At 59.3% G+C, this 19,516-nt stretch overlaps 2 protein-coding genes across 9 annotated transcripts in view; both read left to right on the top strand.

The window, feature by feature from the left end:
- The first annotated feature begins 936 nt into the window (after positions 1–936).
- krcp (kelch repeat-containing protein) lies at positions 937–9,459 on the top strand. The gene is made up of 13 exons (XM_088609126.1): positions 937–1,277; positions 1,897–2,064; positions 2,356–2,455; positions 2,912–2,962; positions 3,486–3,690; positions 4,086–4,217; positions 4,759–4,946; positions 5,335–5,531; positions 5,787–5,878; positions 6,329–6,383; positions 6,901–6,998; positions 7,776–7,867; positions 8,328–9,459. The coding sequence occupies exons 1-13, from the start codon at positions 1,216–1,218 to the stop codon at positions 8,463–8,465; spliced, it is 1,578 nt and encodes a 525-aa protein (XP_088465252.1). The 5' UTR covers positions 937–1,215; the 3' UTR covers positions 8,466–9,459.
- A 2,141-nt stretch (positions 9,460–11,600) lies between these two features.
- Positions 11,601–19,516, top strand: part of LOC148646611 (serine/threonine-protein kinase MARK2-like) — a 37,435-nt gene continuing 29,519 nt past the window's right edge. For 3 of the 8 annotated variants that reach the window (XM_088609123.1, XM_088609121.1, XM_088609119.1), the window contains exon 1: positions 11,602–12,655. In XM_088609123.1, the coding sequence (XP_088465249.1) occupies positions 12,605–12,655 (51 nt within the window). In that variant the 5' untranslated portion in view covers positions 11,602–12,604. Of the gene's footprint in view, positions 12,656–19,516 lie in introns of all 8 variants that reach the window. The other 5 variants (XM_088609117.1, XM_088609118.1, XM_088609120.1 and 2 more) reach the window with 5 other exon arrangements.

Raw genomic sequence — 19,516 nt, 5'->3', positions numbered from 1 at the left:
CTGAGAACAGGACTGACTTCTTTACACAAAGGGAGGCGGGAGTGTGGAACAGGTTGCCCAGCCATGTGGTTGAAGCCGATGTCCTGTTTTCTTTCTTGTGGTGGCTGTATGAGATCCTGGGATCAGTTAACCAGGAGCTAGGCTGGATGGACGGGGAGGGCTTCACTTGTCTGAGTCTGGGCTCGTGCTGTTATAGGAACCAAGGGCACAGTCAGAGGCCTCACTCCCACTCCGAATACTTCTCATAAGAAATGAAATCACTCAGGACACAAGACTGTTCAGGCAGGGGCAGTGTGTCACCGATGGGAAATAACACAGCCACATTATGGTATGACTAACAATGTCAGGAGCCCGGTCTGTTTATATATTTCTACTTACAACACGTATGACATGGGGATGGTCCGCATTGGTAAAAATGACGTGGGTGGAACTAAATTTAATACAATACCAGTCATGGTACCGTATATAAAAATAGTGTTGTAATATTTTATATAAAAAAGGTGATCTAAAAAAAGACAGAAGTCCTAAAATGGTTAGTCATCCCACAACATGCCCGTGTCAACACTAATCAGTGACAGACGGCCCCTGCCATTACTGCCAAAAGAATTGACTCAAGTCTGCTATTAGCACCGAGCTTACGTTGCCTGGTTAACATTCAGCCGCGACAATAGTCAATAGGCGTTGTTAAATGATCTAAAACACGCTTTTGGATTGAAATAGCCTTTAGACAGTTCTAACAATCGCAATAAAATGCAGTTTTTTCCAAAGAATACTTATGATACTTTTTTTTTACGCGATATGATGAATATATGATGAGAGCAACAAAAGAGTGAAAAGATCTTTTGATCATTCAAGACGTTGCTTTCAGTACTACCGCACTCGAGCATTTTAAAGCACACGCGCCTAGCTCGGCAGACCTGACGACATTTCCGGGGCTAGCGAAACGCCTGCATGAAGTCCCGCCTCCCATAATCCCAGGTGACCGCCTCTCACTGGTCCCCCAGTCCGTCAATCAGGTGGAGGCAGGGCGCAGGATTGGCGGGGGAGGGACCTTTCCCCATGGGGGCGGGGTCAGTTTGGCGGGAGATTCAGAAACTGGCAGAGCGGCGCGGGCGGAGAGGCGATTTTGTTTTTGTTTTTTATAATTAATGCTATTGTTCTTACAAAACGTCGATCCGGACATCATTGATGCGTGTTGCATGAACTCTTTTTAGAATGGGAGACCTGGCTTTTTATGTGGTTTTTGGCACCGAAGAGCGGCCGCGCAAACTGTGGAGGTAAGAAACAATCTCACTTTTTAGGAGGGAAATGTGTGCCACGGTGTTTACCGCAATAATACAGCCTCTGTTACAGCGCAGAAGTACAGTAAATACAGTAATAATACAGCCTCTGTCACAGTGCAGAAATACAGTGATAATACAGCCTCACTGTATACAGTAATAATACAGCCTCTGTCACAGTGCAGAAATACAGTAAATACAGTGATAATACAGTGATAATACAGCCTCTGTCACAGTGCAGAAATACAGTAATAATACAGCCTGTTTTACTGTGTATAGTGATAATACAGCCTCTGTTACAGCGCAGAAATACAGTGATAATACAGCCTCACTGTATACAGTAATAATACAGCCTCTGTCACAGTGCAGAAATACAGTAAATACAGTGATAATACAGCCTGTTTTACTGTATATAGTGATAATACAGCCTCTGTCACAGTGCAGAAATACAGTAACTACAGTGATAATACAGCCTGTTTTACTGTGTATAGTGATAATACAGCCTCTGTCACAGTGCAGAAATACAGTGATAATAACTATGAGGACATACAGCTTGTTCCAGACTCCCACCACCCTTTGTGTAAAGATGTGACTTGCCCTCCCTCTCGCCCTGCAGCGACGGCGCCTGCGGCCAGTTCTCGGTGGGGGTGCCGGCCGTGCCCCCCAAGCTGCTGGTGGTGTTCGGATGTGGAGAGTGGGCCCCAGGAGGGGCGGAGGTCTCCGTGGAGCTGCAGGGGCCCGGAGAGGAGCCCCTCCCCCTTGGGAAACTCACCCCGCACTGCAGGTAAAGTTTACCCCCCTGCCTGGGGTTGCAGTAGACTCAGTGATACCCCCCTGACCCCTTACACAGCAGTCCCCACTCCACTCCAGGGTTGACAGGTTTGTTAGAGACGTGTCCACACTGGGAGTCTGGGGGGATCAGACTGCAGGGCAGAGAAAACCTGGAGCGGATCAGGCTGCTGTGCAATAGGAGCGTCTAACTGATTATCTGGAAAACCTGGTCTGGATCAGGCTGTGCCTTCCCAATAATTTTTTTGGACTGTGGCTCTTCTGTCCTGTCCCCCTGTCCGCCCAGGTGTCTGCTGTGGGAGCCGGGCCGATCGGCGGACTGGGAGAAGTGGGCAAGCAAGACGGGGAGCTCTGGTCTCAGTCTGAGACTGCGTGTTCAGGGAGAGGTAGGTACCAGCCCGGCGGGCGCAGGGTCACTGGGAGGTCACCGTGCTGACCAGCCTGGCCTTGCCCCAGGCCTGAAACACCAACAGACACTGTCCTGAAGGCATTACTGCTGCTCCCTCGGCAGACATCTTTGTTTGGGGCAGTTGGCAGGAGCCTCACCTGTAACCTACAGGAACAGGAAGTGCAGCAGAATGCAGGGTTCTGATTGGCTAGTCCATCACGAAGGGCCTGGTAGTGTGAGTAGGCCTTCGGTTGAGGGGGGGTTGGGGGATTAATTAATCTACGAAGTCTCTGCGCCCCACCCTCCCAGACCCAGTTTTATACCTCTCTGGTTTGCAATGTATTTGGGGGCTGGAGACCTGAAAGATGGGGTGAAAGTGGCTCTGCATGAGCAGGGGGTGGGCGGGAGGTCGGGTGAGCTGGTGTGGTGAGCTGATACCCCCCGTGTCCAACAGGAGGACAGCGCCAGGGCGGGGCAGCAGGGCAGCCAGGAACCGACCACAGAGGTGAGCGTCTGCCTCCTCTCTGCCCCCCCATCCTCTCCTCCCGTCTCCCTCCTCTGTCCTTCCTCTCCCTCCTGCCCCCTCCCCCCTCTCCCCTCTCCCTACCTCCCCTCCTCTCTCTCCCCTCCTCTTCTATCCCTCCTCTCCCCTCTTATCTCTTCTCCCTCCTCCCCTCCCCTCCTCTCTCCCTCCTCTACCTCCTCTCTCTCCCCTCCTCTTCTCTCCCTCCTCTCCCTTCTCCCTCCTCCCCCCTCTGCTCTCCTCTCCCCTCCTCCCCCCTCTGCTCTCCTCTCCCCTCCTCCCCCCTCTGCTCTCCTCTCCCTTCTCCCCCCTCTGCTCTCCTCTCCTCTCCTCTCCCCTCTGCTCTCCTCTCCCCTCCTCCCCCCTCTGCTCTCCTCTCCTCTCCTCTCCCCTCTGCTCTCCTCTCCTCTCCTCTCCCCTCTGCTCTCCTCTCCTCTCCTCTCCCCTCTGCTCTCCTCTCCCTTCTCTAACAGACTGTCTGCCTTCTCTTGCTCGGCCTGTCCAGGCCACCACAACGCCCCCCTCAGGCAGGGCGAAGAGGAAGAGGGGACAGCTGGGCTGGGAGGAGGGGCAGGGGCAGGAGAACGTGCCCCCCAGCGTCCCCCCGGCCGAGGCCCAGCGCCGAGTCCGCAGTCACCCCCGCCCAGGCCACACACGCCCCTTCACCCCCGTACAGCCCTGCAGGCCCGAGGGCAAGAGCAAGGCCCCAGGTGAGAGTGTGTGAGAGTGTGTGTGTTTATGACAGTGAGCGTGTGTGCGAGAGTGAGAGTGAGTGTGTGTGTTGCAGTGTGTTACAGCGTATATTCGTGCGGTACAGTGTGTGTGTTGCAGTGTATTAAAGTGTGTGTTGGGGTACAGTGCGTGTGTGTGACTGTGTTGCAGTGCAGTCCAGCGTGTGTGTGTGTGTGTGTGTGACCGTGTGTTGCAGTGCAGTCCAGCGTGTGTGTGTGACTGTGTGTTGCAGTGCAGATTCTGTGTTGGTGGACCCTGACCTGAGAAGCCGTGCTCTTCCCTGGGCTAACGAGTCCCTTGAGCGATGGGCCGAGGTGACGGAGCCTGTCTGTGCCTGAGCCCAGCCTGAGCTGTGACTTGTCTTCCTGGGCAGCGTGCGGAGCCGAACCCTCAGGGCGCTGGGGCCACACCCTGTGCCCCATCGGCTCCCAGACTGCCATCCTGATCGGCGGACAGGGTTCGAGAATGCAGTTCTGTAAGGACCCCATGTGGAAGCTCTGCACAGGTGAGGCACCCAGTGATGATGATGATGATGATGATGATGATGATGATGGTGTGTGTAAAACCTGAGGTTACCAATGCAGGGAACTCCCTCCACTTGGCTGCCAGCCTAGCTGATCCCATCCAGTTCTTTCCTGAAACATCCCAGGTAACCCTTGCTTGTTCCAGCCCCCCGCCACCCTTCGCGTAAGGACGATCCGCTTGTTCTCAGTTTTAAAGCCACTTCCTCTTAGTCTCCAGGCTTGTGCTCCTCCGGTATTCCCGTTATGTGTCGCCCGGGTGCGGCCGCACTGCGTTCCCGGGGTTAGAGGGAGGCCTTTATCTTGGCCAGCTCGTGCGGCTGATTCAGCTGTCCAGACGCCCCCCAGGGCACATTGACCAAGCTGACTCCGGTGGACTTCTTTACACAAAGAGTGGGGGGACGCTGGGACGAGCTACCCAGACCTCTTTCCGGGACGTCTTCCCGGGTCCGACTGCGTGAGACCCTCAGATCAACGAGCCACAGACTTCTAACTAGCGAGTTTCCTTCTCCTGGGGTGCTGCAGAGGACCTCTCCTGGGTGGCCGCGGAGACCATCGCCGACGGCCCCACCCCTGACTGCCGGATTGGTCACACGGCGACCTTCGACCCGGAAAAGAAACGGATTTACGTGTTCGGCGGCTCCAAGAACAAGAAGTGGTTCAACGACGTCCACATCCTGGACACGGTCAGCTGGCGCTGGACCATGGTGGAGGTAAAGTGGACCGGTACAGAGCAGCAGCACCTCCTAGAGAGGGGGTTCTTTCCCTGGGGGGTCAGACGCCCCTTCTTGGGGGGAGGAGGGGGGGCGAGACATGCCAGATGTTTTTTTAGAAGATGAATCCTTTCAGCACACGAATTAGGCACGGGCGCATTTGCACAAGACTTCGTTTCTCCAGTCCTCGGGATCTGGGGGGCAGTTTTTCATAGCGTCTTCATTTCACTGCAAGACTAAAAGAAGTCAATAAGGACATAATTGTATCTGGTTCAGTCTGTCGTGATGGTGGATCTGAGGTTTAAAGGACTGAGCTGCTGCAATGATTTTTGGGGGTGCGGGGACCTGTACTTTACTTACTCCCTCTCTGCACCCCCCTCCCCCCCAGGCACAGGGCAAGGTGCCCCCCCTGGCCTATCACACCTGCAGCCTGTTCCGGGGGGAGCTGTTCGTCCTGGGGGGGGTGTTCCCGCGCCCCCACCCCGAGCCCGATGGCTGCAGCGACTCTCTCTACATCTTCAACCCCGAGCTGGGCATCTGGTACCAGCCCATCGTCCTCGGCGACCGGCCCGCGCCGCGATCCGGGTGAGGACCGGGGGGCCGGGGCGTGGGGGGGCAGTGGGGGCGGGGTGTGATTGACCTCTGAAACTGGGGGGCTCAGGTGAGGACTGGGGGGGCCAGGGTGTGGGGGGACAGTGAGGGCGGGGAGTTATTGACCTCTGAAACTGGGGGCTCAGGTGAGGACTGGGGGGCCAGGGTGTGGGGGGACAGTGAGGGCAGGGAGTTATTGACCTCTGAAACTGACCCCCCCCCCCATCCGTCGTGTGTCTTCCCGGCCAGGCACTCCGCCTGCGTGATCCGGGGAAAGATCTACATCTTCGGAGGCTGGGACACGCCCATCTGCTACAACGACACGCACGCGCTGGACCTGGGTAAGACGCCCGGCCGCCCGCGGGCTCTGCTGGCACACTGGCCTGCTCGCCGCTGTCCCGTAGCAAGGAGAGACTACAGCCTGGCGAATGAAGCAGTTCCATCTGTTTTATTAACTCTTTCTCCAGTCCAGGGCCGCAGGGGAGCCTGTCCCAGCAGCTGGAGAAAGGCGGGGTACAGCCCGGATGGGACCCCAGTCCATCGCAGGGCACCCACAGACACACACACCAGGGGCAGTCTTTCCAGAAGACAGTTTTCCTCCCAGGATGTCTTTGGACTGTGGGAGGAAACTGGGGGAAACCCACGTGAATGTGGGGGAGGGACATGCAAACTCCACCCAGACAGCCTCCCAGGCGCAGAATTGCACCCCAGAGCTGTGCCACAGTGTCCCCTGCGGACCGCTGGAGGGGACACAATTGTATCTGCCTGACGCTGCGGCTCCTGTGTTTCAGGTCTGATGGAGTTCTCTGCTGTGGAAGTACGTGGAGCGCCCCCTTCCCCCCGGAGGTATAACTGCACCCTCTGTTTTTTTTGTTTTTTTTTTTGTTGTTGTTCCAAATCAGAAATCCCAGTTACAATCACCTCAGTATCAGGAGCAGATGAACTGGTCAATGCTGTAGAAATCACCCTCCCCCAACAGTAAGCCTTTAAAATCTGAATGTGTTCAGATACAGAATCACTGACACTTGAATCAGGAATGTATCTCTACGTACTTGTTACTCTCTTCATAAATCACAAGTGTCTTCCTTCTCTTGAATGTAAACAGTTTGGTTAGAAGTAAAACAACTGTAAAATTTTAAGGGAAGAGATAAGCTTCGACTCAGTTCTTTGAGTGTGACGCATATTGGTCAATTTGTATTCTAAAAGGATAGTTGTGCAATGTCTTCTGTATTTAAAACGGGTTTTATCTGTTCTCTAAAATGAGTCTTTTTTTTTAAAAAAGGAAATGACCCGTCCACACCCCTCCCTCCTCCTCCCTCCCCCACCCCCTCGTTAGCTAATTGGTGGTGCTTGTGTGTGCTAGCTGGCACGGCAGCGCGGTGCTCTCCGGCGGCAGCTTCCTGGTCCACGGCGGCTACGACGGCCACCGGGCGCTGAGCGACAGCTTCGTCTTCGACACAGGTCAGGCGCGGGGGGGGGCTTCTGGGGCCTGGCGCGGAGCCGGCGGGCTGTCTCCCTGGAACTAACGGCGCAGGGCCAGAGGCCGACCGCTGACCGATCCCAGGATCCCCTCCTGCTGTTTCCCCGCAAAGACTCCAGGGTATCGGCCTTAACAGCGTGGCTTGTTCCCCCCCACTCCCGCCACTCTCTGTGTAAAGAAGAGCCTCGCAGTCTCCTCTATTGGCCTGTCAGGGCGGGACAGTGTGAATCAATGTGGGGGAGTAGTGGACAGTGGTGGACAGTGAGAGTGGTGGACTGTGGTGGGGCACTGAGAGTGCAGGTCAGTGGTGGACAGTGGTGGGGCAGTGAGAGTGCAGGTCAGTGGTGGACAGTGGGAGACAGTGGTGGGGCAGTGAGAGTGCAGGTCAGTGGTGGACAGTGGTGGACAGTTGTGGGGCAGTGAGAGTGCAGGTCAGTGGTGGACAGTGGGAGACAGTGGTGGACAGTTGTGGGGCAGTGAGAGTGCAGGTCAGTGGTGGACAGTGGGAGACAGTGGTGGACAGTTGTGGGGCAGTGAGAGTGCAGGTCAGTGGTGGACAGTGGGAGACAGTGGTGGACAGTTGTGTGGCAGTGAGAGTGCAGGTCAGTGGTGGACATTGGGAGACAGTGGTGGACAGTGGTGGGGCACTGAGAGTTATGGACAGTGGGGGACAGTGGTGGACGTTCCCTTCAGGCCCGGAACTGTGCCCAGTCGCTCTCGGTGTTGGGGGTTAACCGTGCGCACCCCGTCTCTTGCAGAGAGCAGCACGTGGACGGCCATCGTGCACCCCCTCCTGACGGCCACGCCCCGCGCCGGCCACGCCATCGTCGCCCTGGGAGGCGCAGAGCAGGTAGGAGCAGCCCAGGAGGGGCGGGAGATATAGCGCCTTCTGTCCTCGGGGCTGGGACGTCACTCAGAGCCACGAGACTCCCCGAAACACGAAGGCTCTGCGTTTCGGGAACGCCCCTTTCAGCAGCAGAAACAAATCAGACCCGTTCGGTTCTGTTGTGGGGGGCTGTGTGAACCCCCCCCCCCCCCCCCAAGACCAGGCGCTATATCTCGGGAGAGAAAGCAATCCAGACGCTGCCTTCGGTGGCTCAAGCCGGCACAGACAGAGCAGGTTTCGTTGCCTGTGCAGACGTGCCCCTGCTGCAGGGCGGTCCAGGCCGCTCCAGGGTGACTCATCGCCGGGCTCTCGTACGCAGCTTACCGCCGAAGCCCAGGCCGAACGACACGATGCGCGTTGGGTATTTTCGCGGCCTTCCGCTGCCCGTGCCGCGCGTGACTAACGTTGGTCCCCTCTCACCTAGGACCCCGCGGATCCGGAGGGCCCGGAGGGCCCCGAGCCCCGTCCACACGCGCTGCTGGTCTTCGGGGGCGGGGACAACGAGGGCGCCTTCTTCTCCGACAGGCTGACCCTGAAGATCGACGAGCTGCTGGGCCAATAGGGCCCCGCCCCGGCGGAGCTGGGGGTCGCCGTCTCTATGAGCGGGTTTGGCGCGTGGAGGCGCGCGCGGTCGTGGGCCCGTGCCCTGTCAGGCCCTGCTGCTGCGTGTGTTTTTGTCACTGAAGATGCTGACGGGCTTCTGCTGATGAGCTCTGTTCCGCGTGGGAGGCGCGTGCCTGATCCAGCGTGTAGGCCGGGGCGCTGTGGTGGAGCAGGGGGTTCAGTTCCGGGTGTGGGGTGCTGTCTGTGTGGAGTCCGCATGTTCTCCCCCGTGTTTGTGTGGGTGTCCTCCCACAGTCCACAGTCCACAGACATGCTGGTGGCTTAATTAGCTCCTGGGGAAAACTGGCCCTGGTGCGAGTGTGTGTGTGTGTCCTGTGATGGACTGGCGTCCCGTCCAGGGTGAGTGAGTGTGTGTGTGTCAGTGAGTGTGTGTCCTGTGATGGACTGGCGTCCCGTCCAGGGTGAGTGAGTGTGTGTGTCAGTGAGTGTGTGTCCTGTGATGGACTGGCGTCCCGTCCAGGGTGTGTGTGTGTGTGTGTGTGTGTGTGTGTGTCCTGTGATGGACTGGCGTCCCGTCCAGGATGAGTGTGTGTGTGTGTGTGTGTGTGTGTGTGTGTGTGTGTGTCCTGTGATGGACTGGCGTCCCGTCCAGGGTGAGTGTGTGTGTGTCCTGTGATGGACTGGCGTCCCGTCCAGGGTGTTCCCCGCCTGGAGCCCACTGCTTGCTGGGATAGGCTCGGGCTCCCCCGTGACTCCCTGCTGGAGAAGGTGATTGGAAAACAAGTGGATGAAATGTGATTTCTCCCAGCTGGACCCTGGATTTCATCTCGGCTGCAGAGAGATTGACCGCCGCTCGTTAATTTCAGCTGTTTGTTTTGCTGTGGTTTCTTGGAATTTTTTTCCCTTGGGGCAGTGTTGTAAGTCTCTTGGGATTTTCGTTTCCTTGTAAATAGCGGGGGTTGTTTGATTAAAAAAAATAATGTTTTAAGGTGGCCGATAGTGCAAAGTCATTATTGAACTGATGTACCTCTTCAATAAGATGGTGGACACTAATTGCACAAAGGACACCAGCTTCATGTTAGATTTTAATCTATATTTTATCACAGGACCAGTTCCTGGGCTGGGGTATTTATCACAGGCCCAGTACCGGGGCCGGGGTATTTATCACAGGCCCAGTACCGGGGCCGGGGTATTTATCACAGGCCCAGTTCCTGGGCCGGGGTATTTATCACAGGCCCAGTTCCTGGGCCGGGGTATTTATCACAGGCCCAGTACCGGGGCCGGAGTATTTATCACAGGACCAGTACCGGGGCCGGAGTATTTATCACAGGACCAGTTCCCGGGCTGGGGTATTTATCACAGGCCCAGTACCGGGGCTGGGGTATTTATCACAGGCCCAGTTCCTGGGCCGGGGTATTTATCACAGGCCCAGTACCGGGGCTGGGGTATTTATCACAGGCCCAGTTCCCGGGCTGGGGTATTTATCACAGGACCAGTACCGGGGCCGGAGTATTTATCACAGGACCAGTACCGGGGCCGGAGTATTTATCACAGGCCCAGTTCCCGGGCTGGGGTTTTTATCACAGGCCCAGTACCGGGGCTGGGGTATTTATCAGAATCCACCGGCTGTGCTCTGCTTTGGAATGGATTTCAAGAGTCAAGGTGTTGTTTCACAGACTGGCCACTGGGTGGCAGCAGGCATTAATAAAATCCCTGTTTTCATGTCCAGTCTCCGCTGCAGCGATGGGGGGTGGTGGGGGGGATATGCACACACCAGAGGAGTCGGAGCACAGGACGTACTTACAATCTCAAAGACTCAACACAATACACTTCACTCAACCTGAACCCGTTAACCAGTAAGACCCACGCACGTGTGAGGAGAAAACAATGAGTTGCCTGCTCAAAACTTGAGCACGTTTTTCTTCGACTTAAGACCCCGAAGAATTAAATGTTACATCTTTAAGGCAACATCCTCCGTCTGTAAGAGCTGAAAAGAGTCACACAGGTCAGGTTTTTCCTGTGGCCAAGGCGGTTAGGGGTTCGAATGAGTAACTGAGAGTCCACCAGGAACAGACACCAGCAGCTGTGAGTGACCAGGACTGGAGATCCCCGCAGGAGAGACAGCGCCCCCCACAGGACCAGGACTGGACACCCCCGCAGGACCAGGACTGGGGACCCCCGCAGGGGAGACAGCGCCCCCCACAGGACCAGGACTGGACACCCCCGCAGGACCAGGACTGGGGGCCCCCGCAGGAGAGACCCTAAAGCAGGGCTGTTGCTCTCCCTTCCTGCAGGGGGCGCTGTGTGGGTCTGTGCTGTCAGTTGGACTGCCGGGGGGGGGAGGAGCCGGGTAGGACAGTGAGGGTGTTGTGTGTCAGGTTTCTTGCGGAGGGCGTCAGCGCCGCCTGTCGGACCTGTCGCTCTGAGCGCCGCCTTCAGCCCAGGGCCTCCCTGTTGCATCCCCCCGCCACCCTTTGCGCAGAAACATGCCTGCGGGGTTTGAACCTGCCTCCTGGGTGTCCTACCAACCCCGCGCCGTTCCCCCTCACGGCTGCTCCCATGATCCTCTCCTCCCGCCTTGGGCCCAGGGGATTGTGGGCTGGGCTCTGGGTTTCGCCAGGACCCGTGGGAGCTGGCCTGCATTAGACCCACACGGACCGCAGGGTGAGCGCCCCCTGCTGGCCCCACTAACACCTCTTCCAGCAGCAGCCTCTGCTCTCCCAGGAGTCTCCCCTCCAGGTGCTGGCCTGGCTCACCCTGCTGGGCTCCAGCGGGGCTGCCGGTGGTGAGCCGCAGGGCGATACGGCTTCTGGCAGTGCCATTAATTATATACTAGGGGCAGTCTTCCTGCCATCTTGACCGTCCCACTGGGGGCAGAATCTGTGATTTGTCAAGCTCCTCTATTCATTCCGGGGCAAATGCAACAACACAAACAACAAAAAAGAGCAACACAACACCTGTCTGGGCAAGGAGGGGCCAAAATCGCCTTTCGGAAAAAAAACGTGACCGAGCGCAGCCGGAAATTGCCGAACGTCGTCGCGCTCGCGTCCGGTCGCGGGTTGACCTCCCCCCCGCCCCCCTCCTCTTTCTCCGGGAATTGCCGAAGCGCCTTCGGGCCGCGCTCGTCGGCCGGGCCGGCGTTCGACACCCTCTCCTCCTCCTCCTCCTCCTCCCGCCTACCCGACGCGGCTCTGCGGCGGCCATGTTCGCAGATCTTGTTCCGGTATTGACAAATCCGGAGCGGTCAGGGTCCTGACAGACGGGAGCCGCTCCGAACCCCCGTATCCGCCTCGGAGATCCTCGGAGCCGCCGTGAGGAAGACGGGGAGAAACTCCAGCGAGGGCGCGGAGGGACTGAACTTGACAGCCTCGCCTTATCGACGGCCCTATCGATTGGACTAACCCGGATCTTGTGGAGTTTTTTTTCTTTGGAAGGGGGGGGGGGCTGGTGGTTATTTTTTTCATTCTTGTTGTTAGAATTCTTTTTTGTTTCTGGCGTTGGCGACTTCTGGCACGACCGCTAACACCTCCACCTCCTGAGCTGCTGTGTCGTCTTTTTTTTGGTGGGGGGGGGGGTTCGGGTTTTTTCTGGTGGTGGGGGGGGCAGGCAAAAAGTTTTTGGAGGGGGGGGAGGGGGCGGAGAGAGAGAAGAGTACGCTTACTTCCAGGCAAGAAGGTCGAGTTCCGCTCGGCCCGGCCTCCGAGTCCCGCATCCCCGGGCTCGATTGGAACGCGGTTGCCGGGGAACGCGGCTCCGCCTCGGGGTGAGCCCTCGTCGCTCGTCCGCCTCCCTCCCCTTTAGTGCGGAGAGCCCTACTCTCGGGACCCCCGCCCCCCCCGGCCCTGCTCTGCAGGGAGCCAGAGAGGGGGACATCGCTGGCTCCGATGTGAAACCCCTTCCCAGGACATCCAGTTTTTGTTCGCTCTCCCGAACCTATGTTGTTGTTCTGTTGGCTGCTGCAGAAACAGTTGACCCCCCCCGCCTCTCTCCCTCCTCCTCCCGGTCGGTTCGCCAGTCGTTCCTCCGACCAATGTGGAGTCCAACTTGTTGATAATCCTCTCCCCCTCCTTCCTTGTGCGGTTTCGTTTTGTTCTGCGCCGGCCGACTGCTGAGAGTTGTCTGTAAATGTCCTAAGAGATGTCTACAAGGGCGACTCTGTCGACGGTGATCGAGCACGCTTCGGCACAGGTGAGTGCGCCTTCCTCCTAGCCGGCTCGGTTCGGGTGTCCTGCTGGGGCCGGTGTCGGGACAGGTGGCTGTTTGTTTGGGGGGTTACGGTTTTCTCTGAAGGCGCAGAGAGAGAGAGAGAGAGATTTCGTTGGGCAGCTGAGAGATTCGGTCCTAAGCGGAGCCAGGATTATCGGCTGACGACAGCTCGGCCGGGCCTGTTGTGCTCGGCACCCACCACTCTCCGCGTAAAGACGCGGCGCACCTGTTCCCAGGGTCACACGCGCTTCCCTGTAGTTCTCGTAGGCAGCTCTGCTCTCACAGGAGCCCTGGGTGCCCGTGCAGCGTGCGAACACTTTCTGAGCCCACTCTTACTGGGGGAATCGAGCTGCTGGCTCAGGTGGAGGGCCTGGTGTTTGTGCTCGTAACAGTTTCCGCTGAAAGAGAAAGAGCTTCGACTGGCTCCCTGTGACGTGGGTGACACTGACCCCCCTCTGCCTGTCTGCGTCCCAGGGCGCAGTGGGTCAGGGCTGTCCTGTTCTCAGAAAGTATCGTGGCCCCGGGGGGCTGTAATACGAAGGGGGCTGGTTCCCCAACTGGGCGTACAGAGAGGGGGGATCGCTGTGGGGGGGGGGGGGCTTGTAGAGACAGGGGTGCAGGGGTGCCTCTGGAGAAGCCTGACGAAAATACCACCCCGGGACGCCGTGACTGGCGCACGCCCGGGAGCTGTCCGACCCGCTCTGCCTGGGCCCGGAACTTTCCTCTGGGTTCTGGCGGACCTCTGAGCCCGGCACCCCGAGTTTCCCCGTCAGCCCGGCCAGCGCTTTTGGGCCCCGTTGTGTTTCAGGGCGCCTGTGGCATCAGTTGTAACCCAGACCCCCCCAGGGGGGGGGCTTGGGGTGCACCCCGTTCGGTGCCATCATCAGTGTGGGACCCCCCTCTCCGGGCGCGCTCTGCTGCGTGGTGGTCTGTGCTGTAGCAGGCTGACACGGCTCTTTCCACTTCCAGGAAGTTTAGTCTCGCTGAACCCTCTCCGGCCCGCTGGTGAGGCTTTCCTGCCTGCGGGGGGCGCCCCTGTCTCCGCGGGTGTCTCCTTCCCCACTTTCCCTCTCCGCTGGTTCAGCGACCGGCAGAGAGCGTTGCCCCTCGCTGGGCGGAGGGAGAGGGTAGCAGCTGGCCCCCCCTGGGGAAGGGAAAACCAGCCCGGCCGGTTCAGCTGGGGGGGGGGGGTGTGTGTACGCGTGCGTGCGTGCGTGCTCTCTGCTCCATCTTGTGCGGGTGATGTCATCCAGGTGTGTGTGTGTGGGGAAATACAGTTGCAGGTTGTCATGGCGACTGCTTTCTGGCAGGAGGGGTGGTGTGGAGTGCTGTCAGATCGCTGGTACAGTGCAGGAACTCTGTCTGCCACACACCGGGGTAAAAATAGCAGCAGGAGGGGGGGGGTTCATCACCCACCGCCTGTTGACAGGACTTTATAGTCGCTTCGGGTTTTTCCTCTGCCCACCCTGAAGCCCCCCGCGCAGCCCGCTCCCCTCGGGGGCCGCGGTTCGGCGTTGCTCGCCCTGTCCCGCGTCCGGCCCGCCCTCGCTCGTTCGGTTTAGTTTCGTTTTTTTTTTTAAGGAGGCTTCGCCTGAAGAGGGAAACCCGAAAACTTCGATCCCCGGCTCCTTTCTCCCGCCGGGGGCCTCCGCGTCCCCCAGCCCTCCCTGTCCCCCCCACAGAGGGCGAGCCCCCAGTGCGAAGGGTGCAGCGCCGAGCTGCGGGCGACCTTTTTCGGTTGTTCCCCCCCCCCCCACCGCCGCGGGAGACCCCTGTACAGATCGCACCGATGCAGCAGAAAATCTGTAGGACCTGCTCAGGCTAATTTTAACTTCCCAGTGCTCTCTGTGTGTTGTTTATTCGAAGTGAGGTAGCAGGCCCGGAACAGTCTGGGCTGCTCTCCAGCAGCCTGGCGCTGGTAACTCCTGGGCTGGATCTGTCTGCCGTGCAGTGGGAATCTGCTGGGTTTTTGGAAATGGTTTTGATTTTGCGAGGACTGCAGTACCTAGCCGGTAGAAGGTATCAGAACCACCGTTCTTGTTTGACGTATAGGCCTGATGTGACCGGGAGGACAGCTGGGTCCAGCCTTGTTAGACCGGGAGGACAGCTGGGTCCAGCCTTGTTAGACCGGGAGGACGGCAGGGTCCAGCCTTGTTAGACCGGGAGGACAGCAGGTCCAGCCTTGTTAGACCGGGAGGACAGCTGGGTCCAGCCTTGTTAGACCGGGAGGACAGCTGGTCCAGCCTTGTTAGACCGGGAGGACGGCAGGGTCCAGCCTTTTTAGACCGGGAGGACAGCAGGGTCCAGCCTTGTTAGACCGGGAGGACAGCTGGGTCCAGCCTTGTTAGACCGGGAGGACAGCTGGGTCCAGCCTTGTTAGACCGGGAGGACAGCAGGGTCCAGCCTTGTTAGACCGGGAGGACAGCAGGTCCAGCCTTGTTAGACCGGGAGGACAGCAGGTCCAGCCTTGTTAGACCGGGAGGACAGCAGGTCCAGCCTTGTTAGACCGGGAGGACGGCAGGGTCCAGCCTTGTTAGACCGGGAGGCAACAGGGTCCAGCCTTGTTAGACCGGGAGGCAACAGGGTCCAGCCTTGTTAGACCGGGAGGCAACAGGGTCCAGCCTTGTTAGACCGGGAGGACAGCAGGGTCCAGTGATTCAGGTTGATGGTTCAAGCCTCTCAGCTCTGTCCTGAGTACCCGTGTGAGGCTCTGAACCTCACTCGCGCTCTGTCCTACAGCCAGCTACGTTCCCAGCCACTCGGAGACTTTGGGGCTCCCACTGCGCCCCTACGGGGGTGTCCTAACTAGGCCCCCGGCCTGCCGTGATGCTTGTGTCGGTGATGCCTCAGTCCGTCTGCTCCCCGGACGTCCGCTGCTGCGTGATCGGCTCCAGAGGGGGAGCTGGGCATCTCTGACCCCGTCCCCTCCGTTTGCACTGCAAACACCTCGGGGCCTGGGGGGGCAGGGGGAGTCCAAACAGAATTAATTGCCCCCCCTGTACTGGTCTCGTTTGCCTTTCGCGCCACTGGTTGAATGAGGGGTCTGCTCTGGGTCGGGGGGTACGGGGACAGAGGAGGAGCTGCTTCACGTTCAAGGAGACCGTTCAGCAGTACCCCAGGACCTCCGGGCGGCAGGCTCTCGGAGCACCGGCTTGTGGGACTTTCCTAATTTGCTGAACTGCGCCCCTCTTTTAGAGCAGTCTGCTTGCGCCCCGGTTCCCAGGATCTTCAGCGTGGGTGTGAGTGTGTGAGATGGCAGAAAGGTGTGGATGGCAGTTTTCCTCAGGATCTGTTTTCCCGGTCGGGGCTCAGCTTCCCTGATCTGACGCCGGTGTGTGAGGTGTGCGAACAGGGAGACCGTCCAGCTGCCTGCTGTTTGTATCCTGGCTGTCCTCCCCCGGAGCTGAAAATAGTCTAATTCTTTATTTACCTGTCCTGGAGTCTGAGGGCTTCATACCCTCTGCTTTCTCTCTCCGTTGAGCTGTTGCTACAAGTTATAAGGCATACTGATATTATGGAGATTGTTTTAGGAGGACAGCTTGCCCAGCGGGTCAGGTCTGGTCTTGAGAGACCCGGAGGGCAGCTGGTCCGGCGGATCAGGTCCGGTCTTGTGAGACCTGGGGCTTCTTATCTGGGGCCCCAGCTCTGCCCCTGACTCCATGTGTCCCCCCCGAACGAGAGACTGAACCCCTCTGTGCTCGTGCTGGTGCTCCGTCCTGCTGTCAGAGACTCTAACCCAGCTCCTCGAACCCTCGGTCCGTCTGAGCGGCTGGGGATAAAAGCAGCTGCTGAATAAGCCCTTGTCCCTGTCAGTTCCATATCCTCGGATATCCTTGTAGCTCCACGCAGAGCCGTCTGGATCCCCCTGCACGGCTCCTGGATGCCTTTGCATTTTTCCGTTGTTGTGTCGTCTCCCAGCACGCTGGCGCGGTGGGAGAGGCCTGTTTTCCGAATCCGGGAGTTCCTCTCGGAGCTGAGAGGCCTGCGATTATCGGCGCGGGGCCTTGGTTGTTGTCGTCTGTGCCGGGCCGTACCGGTGGTCTTCAGCTCTTGTGCGAAGACGCGCCCGGAAGACCAGGAGGACAACTGCAGGCGCCGGGTCCCCAGGACACGCAAAGGAAAGGGGGGACTCTGAGGTTCCGGGCTGGACAGTCCAGCCTGGCTCCCAGGGAGCAGTGGGGAGAGACAGCGGGTGAGCTCTCTCCTCCCCTGCTGCCTTCGGGTCCTCCCTGGGGACCCCCAAACTTAGATCGACAGGCTGTAGACACAGACAGATAGGGGGTCCGCTGCCTGCTCTGAGCTGCTGACAGACAGACAGACAGACAGACAGACAGACAGACAGACAGGTAGACGAGAGACATGTCTGTTCTGCTCCCTCTGTGCTCAGGGTGCAGTGTTCGGTGTTTGCGAATGAGGCTCAAAGTGTCTGCCGTGCGGGGGGGGTGTGCGTTCGTTCAGGTGCGCGTGTGTGAGAGCGTGGCGGCGGCCTTCGCGGTGGTCTCCATGGAGACGCAGCCATTGCCAGCCGGGCCGGGGGACTTCCCGAGCGTGAAGGAAGTCCGGTGTCATGGCGGCGGGCCAGCGGAGCCCGGGTCCCACGTCACCACAGCTTACACCTGCTCTCAGAAACGTCAATAAGAAGTAACCCAGGAGCACAGAGTCCTGCCATGTTCACCTCGGGCCCATCTGGCACAGCACCTCGCTCCAAAGGGACAAACCCCTCAGGACTGCCCCCGGCAGGCGCTCGGGGTGAGGGGGTCCTCTGTGGCTCCGAGAAGGCAGCGGCTCTCTGGGAGTCCCGCGCGGAGACGGCTCTGGAGCGGGGGTTTCGGATCGGGCTTGCTTGCTGGGATCGTCCCTGGCTCCCCCACTGGCCTGAATAAAGCAGTGAGATGGATGTAAGGAGTAGTAATAGTTTGGAGACACCTAATCGAATCTGATCTGTGACGGTAGTTATCCCGGGCAGAAGCAGCTGTCTCCCGGGATTAAGCTGTTGGGGTGGATAATCCGGGTGAGTGATCGCCGTGCTCTGGTCACCCCCCCCCCGAGTGTAGACGGGCTCTTGATGGCTGAGGTGCGCCCCCCGCAGGCCGGGTGAGTTCTGTCACGATGGTGCCTCCTGCTGGTTTGTCTTTCCGGGCCTCCGGGTTTTGATCGGAAGGCCGACGTCACGGGTGTTAGGATTTGCTCTGGTGGTGGCGGTGGGGTCGGGGGGGGGGGCAGTATCCCGCAGGGTCAGTAGGTCACCACTGAGTGACCGGGGCCGGCTGCGTCCAGCTCCGATTAATCCGGCTGGGATCCTGTGGGACGTTCGGCCCCGCCCCCCGTGATCGTTTTCCCCTGGATGGGCTGCAGACTGGGACAGCCGGGCTCCGGGCTGGGGTTTGTGAGGTGGCCAGAGCCGGGGGAGACCGCTTCGGTCGGCCCATCCAGCCCGCCTGCTCCAGGCCCCTACCGCCCTCTGTGTAAAGGCACGCTCCCCTGTAGTTTCTGCTGGTGTTTCGCTGCGGGCTCTGTCAGTTATGCTTTTAACTTTGTCCCAACACTGCATTTTCCTTTCTGTTGCTTTCCCCTCGGCGTTTGGGGAGTTTTTCCTGGAGAAATCTTTTCCTCGCGTTCCCTGCCTCGTGTTCTGCAGCTCCGTGTGTAGCTCTCGCCCCCTGAGCCTCAGTGGGCTCAGTGCGGCTCGCGGTCGGACTCTGTGACCGGGGGGGGGTGATCTACTTCCCTGGCGGGTTTGGGTTTGCCCTCGGGGGCAGCCCTCGGGGACTGAGGTAGAAGGGTGTGGAGCCTGGGACAGGTCGGGCCTGTTCCTCTGCGCCATTGTTCCTCACAGCTGCTTTCTGGAGCTGAGGGCGCCGGGTGTGTGCGGGGGAGACCGAGCTCTTCCCTGGGGGGGCGGGGGGGGGGCGGTCTCCGCGATGTGGTGCCGTGATGTAGTGCGTCTTACTCCAGCAGCTCCAGGCCTGGCTGGCGGAGACACAGAGCCGGAGCCACATCAGGCTCTCGCTGTTCTCCCTGCTTCGTCGTTAAAGCTGCACGGAGATCCGCTCCGGGTTTTTCCGGCGTTCAGTCAGGCTCCCACTGCGTAGCGCTGAGATCCACTCCGGGTTTTCCCAGTGGTCAGTCGGGCTCCCACTGCGTAGCGCTGAGATCCAGTCCGGGTTTTCCCAGTGGTCGGTCGGGCTCCCACTGCGTAGCGCCGAGATCCACTCCACTGTGCAGTAGATCTGTCCGCTCCAGGCCCATCAGTCAGTTACGCTCTTGGTGTCACGCCGCTGTGCGGGGGGAGCTCAGAGGGTCGGCTCGGTGTGGTGTGGGGCCGTGCTGTGTGCCGGCCAGCGCCTCCAGTAACTGACCAGCACCGCGGCTGTGCCTCTGCCTCGTTCGCCCATCCCTCCCGCGCCGAGCCGGGGACCTGCAGCAGGTGAATCCCGAAACGGATCGGGCTGCCGCACTCCTCCGGTTTGTGTGTTTGTGTGTGTGTGTGTGTGTGTGTGTGTGTGCGGTTCGTCTCTGCGGTGGCATCGGGAGGATGAGCAACACCGTGACTCACTCCCTCGGCTCCCATCTGCTCCCTTCGCCCAGAATTTTCCGGAGATCCGCGGCCAATTCCGACTCCCACTCCGCCTCGTCCCGGCCCCGCTCTGCCGGGGGCGGAGGGAGGGGACGGGGGACAGAGGTGTCGGGAGAGAGGGGCGCTGGGAGCGGGTCGTTCCCACGGGTGAGGTGGCGGTGGCGTCCGCCGCATGAGGGGACGTTTCCGGGGGCGTCTCTGTGCCCGTGGCACGAGTGGGGGTGAGTGCCGATTCTGGATCCGCCCTGCCCCGCCCCTCCGGCCGT

Source organism: Lepisosteus platostomus, chromosome 16 (genome assembly GCF_059453375.1).
Source record: "Lepisosteus platostomus isolate fLepPlt1 chromosome 16, fLepPlt1.hap1, whole genome shotgun sequence".
Classification (NCBI taxonomy): domain Eukaryota; kingdom Metazoa; phylum Chordata; class Actinopteri; order Semionotiformes; family Lepisosteidae; genus Lepisosteus; species Lepisosteus platostomus.
Note: the sequence above shows the minus strand (reverse complement) of the source record. Positions and strands in the feature narration are given on the sequence as shown.